Source organism: Triticum dicoccoides, chromosome 3B (assembly GCF_002162155.2).
Source record: "Triticum dicoccoides isolate Atlit2015 ecotype Zavitan chromosome 3B, WEW_v2.0, whole genome shotgun sequence".
Lineage (NCBI taxonomy): Eukaryota > Viridiplantae > Streptophyta > Magnoliopsida > Poales > Poaceae > Triticum > Triticum dicoccoides.
This window is the reverse complement of record NC_041385.1, coordinates 818,639,458-818,646,678: the sequence shown is the minus strand read 5'-3', so window position 1 is coordinate 818,646,678 and position 7,221 is coordinate 818,639,458. Positions and strand designations below refer to the sequence as shown.

Here is a 7,221-nt window from a genome sequence, read left to right as displayed (position 1 = left end):
TATCTCGGGCGGCACACCAGAGTGGCACCACGCGACGCCATGAACCGGGCCACATCAAGGATAGGAGGAGGCTCCCGTCGGACTGACGGTTTCTACGTGTGACCGCGTGGGCCCTTGTTGCCAGTCCTATGCGCTGCCCAGGTCCGGACGTCGCCATATCCACCCCAGATAAGGGCCGGATATGTGAGATGTCGGTCAGTCTAAGCGTTAAAGCCGGATTTGCATGGTGTGCTTAGGTGGCATTTTCTTGTCCAGACAATGAGCGGGCTGGTGTTACTTCCACTTGTGGGCTGGTGTGGGTATGTGGAGGTCTGGTTGTAGATGGTGTTACTTCCACTTGCTAGTAGCCACTAGCTGGCTGGTCGAGATGCTCTTACTTCCCCTTGCTAGTAGCCACTAGCTGGCGTTAAACCCGACAATGCAAAGAGTTTTTTTTTTGAAGCCGAGACCGTAGAACAATTGTTCTACGGTAATTTTCCATTAAGTGCAAAGAGTTGATCACACGATAGCAGTGCAGGTGTAATGTGGGTTAATGCGCAACATCGGGTTGGTGACATTTTTGTCGGTAGGCTCGTCATGCCGTGGAGCAGTCTCTGTGAAGTTCAACCAAAGAGGTCGCAATTGCACAACTACCCAAGAATTTTATCGCTATTATAATCAGGAAAAATATCACGAGGCGGGAACTCTTCAGCGAAATCAGCACACGACACTTTAGTGAGCGATTTTTAGACCAAGCTATGATCGATGGCTATAACCACATCCAACCAAAGTGATGGGTGGTTGTTAACATGTGTCGTGCATAAATCAGCTCACTTCAATGCTTGGTTTGCGATTCTCACGTGTACAAGAAGAGCGACTTTTTAGACACGTGTAGCCAAGCAGTGTGCCAAATAATGACGACTAGAAAACTAGTACATCCATGCTCACAATTTTCTGAAAACCTCAAAATGCAAAGCTAATCATTTAAAACCATAGGTTCATGATAGAGTACTGTTTTAGGAAGCCCTGTGTATAATATGGATGACACTGTAGTTAAAGATTCCACAACCCAAGAAATTTATGGGCAAATTAGAAGTGGGAAGCCCATTTGAGACGCATAGATCTAAAGTAGATCAACACAAGGTTCCACATTTTATTGTTATTTTATTTTTAATTATGCGACGAAGTTCCACATTTTATTTAACTTTGAGCTTTACAACATAAACAGGGTGGTCGATAGCTTTGGGGATGATGACAAGTTGATCTCAGTTGGAACGTCAGTTGCGGGATTGGGTATGGTGGGTAATATATTGCTGCATAGCACAACGCCATCAGGAAATATTATCTTAAGAGTTGTGGTGCTTGTTAAACAACTTTTAGGATCTATCGCATACAATGTCCAATTAACGGCGTTCTGCATTGTGGGGCTCTGCGGTTCAGCTATCTTGGTTTGGGGGCCCTACATCGCCACCGGGGTTTCCCTGTGGCGACTAAAACAGTACGATTACGGGGGCACGGATGGAGATTCTAGCAAAGCAAACATGAATCCGGCGCTTGATGTCTTGTACATCATGGTCGTGGTCCAAGGTGCATTCACGATCTATAGAACAGTGCTCAATACTTTTGTAACAAAAATAGCAGTGACCAAAGTCGCAAAAGCATACGGCTTGGAAGAAAGGGGATTAGTTCATGAATACATGAGAGAAATACATAATGGATGCGCCAAGAATCCATACTTTTCCCAAAGAAGGAACCTTGTGACATATGCTGTGGACCTGATGGGGCCTGATAAGTTGCCTGAAGACTACCTGTCCGGGTTAAAGATCCTGAGCACAATCCTTGGGCCAATTGACCAGGGGGCATCACACAAGTTTATGGAGCAGCGCATGCTAATAAGGCAGCTGATGTTGTACGCACCCTCCAACCACATCTTCCGTCAACTGTTGGTCCTATCCAATCCGACAGCCCCCCAATATGGTATCGGTCAATATTATGGGAGAAGTTATGTAACGAGGTACGCCGCTAGTTTAGTGCTGCACATAGCCGATGGGGCCTCACAGGAGCAGCTTCCGGAAGTGATCCAGTGCATATCGTCGATGAACGGCACATTTCAAGAGAGTGAATATTTTCCCAAGGAGAATGATTACCTGAAGCGCATGTCGGAATGTCTGCATGTTCTTTACGTGCTCACAGCCGATGAGAATAATTGTAGACTCATCATCCACACTCCAGGTCTTCTCACCAAGATCATGACACCTCTAACCTCTGACCTTTACCATCAAACTGATCATGAAGATTGGAAACCCCTAGTAAGGGAATCGTTGAACGTGATGCAGCAGCTCACGGCTGCTTATGGTCATGGGGAAGGGGACACAGGAACCAAGTTGTTTCGTGATACAAACCTGGAAGTGGAAGCAGTCAAAAACATGAAGAGGATTCTGGGGTGTGATGAATGCTCTCAAGAGATGGAGACATTGGCTATGGGGATTGTCACCAACCTACACATGCAAAGGCCGACCACAACCAGAGAAGATTTCATACAGAAGATGGCAGACATCTATACTTACAGTACCACTAACTCCACCAGATTAGCGGCACTTGAAGCACTGATGAAGCTATGTGTCCATGATGGAAGTAATGCCGCAATTATCTTACAAGTAAATGGTTCTGCACTTTACTCTTTCACAGATGATCTTGACACTTTAAGTAATGGATACAACAGATGCCATATGATTGTAGCAGAAATCCTACAACGTGCATGTCTCCATTACACCAGGGATGATGAATGCCTCAAGATACTCAAAGAATCCATGATTTATGTCATTCCGAAGGTAATCCCTAACCAATAAATACATTAAAAGTTCCCAGACACTAACATCTTCTCATATACTCCCTCCATCTCATAATATAAGACGTTTTTTGACACTACACTAGTGTCAAAAAAACGTCTTACATTATGGGACGGAGGGAGTACTACATAAGAAGATAAATGATCATGTCTTATTTAATACCCACACCTGTCAAATTAAGCATACTCTTGTCATTTGCAGGTGGTCAAGAAAATATTTACACCAGAATCAACACCAACTGGTCAACAAGGCGGTGCTTTGCAAAATAATCCCCAGAACAACATCAATTCTTCTGCTCAGGAACATGACATCCGGAAAATACAAACATCTCTATTATTCCTTTGTGTCACAGTACATGAGACATTCATCAGTGCTGATCAGTACTTGGCTGGTCAGTTTGATGACGCAATCGGTGAATTTAGCCTTGCAGTGAAGCTCAGGGAGATGGTGGAAACTAATAGTTATCCCGTGGGCAGTTGCCTGAAGTTACTTAAGCTTGCCAGCAGGATGGTCATATCAATGATGAAATGCAGAGGTAGCAGATACCCCAAACAAGACTTGGAGAGCTTGGTGGAAGCACTGTCGAAGGCTTGTAGCAGAAAGATGCATTTTCTTGACAGATCCATGGATTTTGCAAGTGGTGACAACGCAGCGAAACCAGGGAAGCCTGACAGGATTCTTGCGTCCTTCCTCACAGAAGCAATGGAGCTTGTTAGTAACTACGGGGAACCGGAAGTCAAGTCGCCCTCTACCATTGTCGGTGGGGAGCTCTCATCAAATTAAGACTTATCATTTGCCGGCTTTATTAATCTTTGTCTTGCGTGTTTATCTTATAACCATATCAAGAATCAACTATGTTATGTCATATCTCAGTGTATCTCTGAACTAGTACCATGTTAAGATTCGACTATATTATGTCATATACTCATATCTAAGTGTACCTCTGAAACTAGTACCATGTCAAGAATCAACTATGGTATGTCACGCATACCTCAGTGTACCTACTAGTTGATTATGCAGAGCATCAATTTTTGCCTAACTAGGCAAGTAGGGATTGTTTCACCACACCAGGTCGCCTGAGAGAAGTGAAAAATAAGGGAGGTATTTGTTGGATAGCCCCTTCCAGTTCGACACTTTACGTTATGTGTGTACTTATCTCTTGACCCCTTACCCCCTATATAAAGAGACGAGTAGCAATCGTTGTAACAGTTGATCATTGATTAATAAAGATAGTCTCCTCCATACTTCCCTGTGTTCATGTACTTTTGCGTGTTTGACTACTTCGTCTATAACGCTCGCTCTCGCTCCGCAACCTCGGACCGGACTCGCCGGCCGAGTTGCGGAACACGTTATCAGCACGCTATGCTCCACCAACTCTTCATCAAGCCTGCGTCAAGCATGCATCAAGCAGGCTTTCGTCGTTCACGCGGACGTATAAGATTCGATCTGTCTTTTGCAAAAATGGATTCCCCATGTCATCACGATTCCGTTTTTGTGATTAGTCTATTTTTCGGATTTAATCTACCTATGGTGTGGATTTTCCTCCCAAGAACACGATTCCGTTTTTGCGATTACTTTATTTTACAGATTTAATCTACCTATGGTGTGGATTTTCCTCCCAAGAACTAAGATGACGAATACGTCACCGACCAATGTCGATGTTCTTGGATCAAGAGGGATTTGTTGACTGCACTATAGGGAGTCGGTACAAATCGTGACCCAGATGATCACTGTACCGCCACAATGCACCTGCTGTGCCACACGCCGTCGAAGTTTCCGATGAACACGACGGAGATTTTGACATCCCGAGGCCTACGTCCAGACAATGCCATGGCCCTGCTGGCCGCGCTCGCGCCCCGGCTGCATCATCACTACTACGGAAAACCTTATACACAGAGGTATAGAAGTAGCGCGGGTCTGGAAAGGGTGCTACTGATAATTAGTAGTAGCGTGTGCCAATAAAGCAAGCTACAGATATGGTCATAGCAGTAGCGCGCCTGCAGGAAAAAGCGCTACTAATAAAATTCTCAAACTGTTGCCGGTAGGATAGCAATAGTAGTAGCGGTTCTTCCTAAAGCACACTACTGATAAATGCTTTGTAGCAGCGTGTTTCTGGTGTAGAGCGCTACTGCTATGAAAAAGAAAATAAATAGAAAAATAAGTAGAAAAGTAAATGAAAATCAAAGAAATAGAAAAAGGGGAAATGAAAAAAAGAAAATGTAAAGAAAAAGAAAAGAAAAAGAAAATTAAAAGACAAAGGCATAGCAGTAACGCATTTTGGTGAAAAGCGCTATAGCTAAGTTAGCTATAACGCGTTTTAGCAAAACGCACTCCTGCTATTTTGACTTAACCCCGGACGCGCGGGCTCAAAAATTTGCTAAGTCCTTTTCCCCCTCTCCCCCTATCCCCCAACTCCTCCATCGCCACTGTCGATCGCCCTGCCGCCTTGACCTCACCACCGCCGCCCAAGGCCGCCCTCGACCTCACCGCCGCCACCCGAGGCGCTCACCGCCGCCGCCCTCGACCTCACAGCCGCCGCCCGAGCCCGCCCTCGACCTCACCACCACCGAGCCCGCCCAGGACCTCGGCCGTCCAAGCCCGAGCCTGCCCTCGCCGCCGACCGTAAGGCTCTCCCTCTCCTCTCCCCTACCCTCCTCTCTCTCTTTCTCTGCTAGGGCGAATAAACCCTCCTCTCTAGGTTAATTAACTTAGGTGAATTTAGTTATGAACCCTAGGAATTAGAAGTTGTGGTACTAGTAGATGTTAATTAGATTAACTTAGGTTAATTAGGTTAAGGCACTAGAGCAGCAACATATAACAGGACCCTAGGAATTAACTTATGTTAATTAGGTTAGGGCAGTAGAGCAGCAACATATAACAGGACCCTAGGAATTAACTTAGGTTAATTAGGTTAGGGCAGTAGTGGTACTAGTAGATGTTAATTAGATGTTTTTTAGTTAGGGAGGTAGAGTTTTACTAGGTTAATTAGGTGAAGTTAAATGATTGACCTAAATGAATGAAATTAGTAGTTAACTGGATTTTTAGGACAAATTTGTCTATGCTTAAGTACTTAATGAAATATTATTTTTAGGACAAACTTGTATATGCTTAAGTAGTTAACTAAATATATTATAGGGTTGTATGTATAGTTGCTTAAGTACTTTTATAGTTGTTCTGCATCCAATGTATGCTTAAGTAGTTGTATAATTCCTAGTGTTCATCAATGGGTGCTTAAGTAGTTGTAGATGCTTAAGTAGCTAGCTAGGGTTCATCTAATTAGTTAGTACTTGTAGATGCTTAAGTACTAGGGAAGTAGGGTTAGGGCAATAGGACATAATTTGAATTGAGTTCTAGGGTTCATAATTTGAAATTTGTGTAGATTTTCTTGAAGTGTGAAACATTGAAGTGGTCATGATATATGAAAGTTCCTCAATTGTGCCCAAGTGGCATTTTGTTGTTTCGAGGGAATGAAGCCGACCGGCCTATGTTTTGCCGGAATGTTGATTCATTTCCGTTCCGGAAAATTTCAGGTGCTCGATTTGTCCACTTTTTAGCAAAGGTCATGCTGAAATTTTCCGTGAATTTCGGGATGACTTGTGCTACAAACTAGGACATATCGAGTGCCCGGTATTTGCCGCACCGGGAAGGAACCAATGTTCCTGCAAAACATAGGTCTTTTTTATGTCATTATTCATTTTATTAGGTCTAGAATTAATTGACTAGACACTACTAGGGAAAACCCTATACACAGAATCTTAGCAGCAGCGCTGATCAAAAAGGAGCGCTGCTGCTAATTAGCAGTAGCGCGGGTGAGGAAAATGCGCTACTGACAAGTGTTTAGCAGTAGCGCGCTCTGTGTAACACGCGCTGCTACAAATATCGACCGACAGTGCCCCCTCACCTCCATTTAGTAGCAGCGCGGTATCGCTAGCCGCGCTACTGCTAAAGCTGTAGTAGTAGCGCGGTTTTTCTGAGGTCGCTGCTGCTAATTTTCAAATTGGACACACTTTTTGTCCCGGTTAGCAGTAGCGCTTCTGAGGAAAGCGCGCTGCTGCTACTTCCTTATCAGCAGCGCGTTTTACGTCCCGCGCTACTGCTAATCCGCACCAACCCACCACCTTTTCCCCATCGTCCCCCCTCCCCCTCCTCTCTTCCCTTTCCCCTACCTCCCACATGCTCCCACTCTCACTCTTCTTCTTCCTCAATACTTCTCCCCCATTACTCTCTCTCTTCTATCTACCTTTCTCTCTCTTCATTACTCCTACCTAACTACACCACCTCCATTAATGCATCTCCTTTCTCTTTTTCCTTCCCCTCCACTAGTTGAAGTTGTCTCCTCCCAAATTAGGTAGCTAGGTAGATGTAGGATTTAGTTAAGTGACCTATTTGCCCC

General features: G+C 44.5%; 1 protein-coding gene across 1 annotated transcript; it reads left to right on the top strand.

Moving 5' to 3' along the window:
* Positions 1-1,220: 1,220 nt before the first annotated feature.
* On the top strand, positions 1,221-3,757 carry LOC119282456. Its single transcript, XM_037562684.1, has 2 exons — positions 1,221-2,810; positions 3,030-3,757. Exons 1-2 carry the CDS (start codon positions 1,275-1,277, stop codon positions 3,609-3,611), a joined length of 2,118 nt encoding a protein of 705 aa, XP_037418581.1. The 5' UTR covers positions 1,221-1,274; the 3' UTR covers positions 3,612-3,757.
* The last annotated feature ends 3,464 nt before the right edge of the window (positions 3,758-7,221 follow it).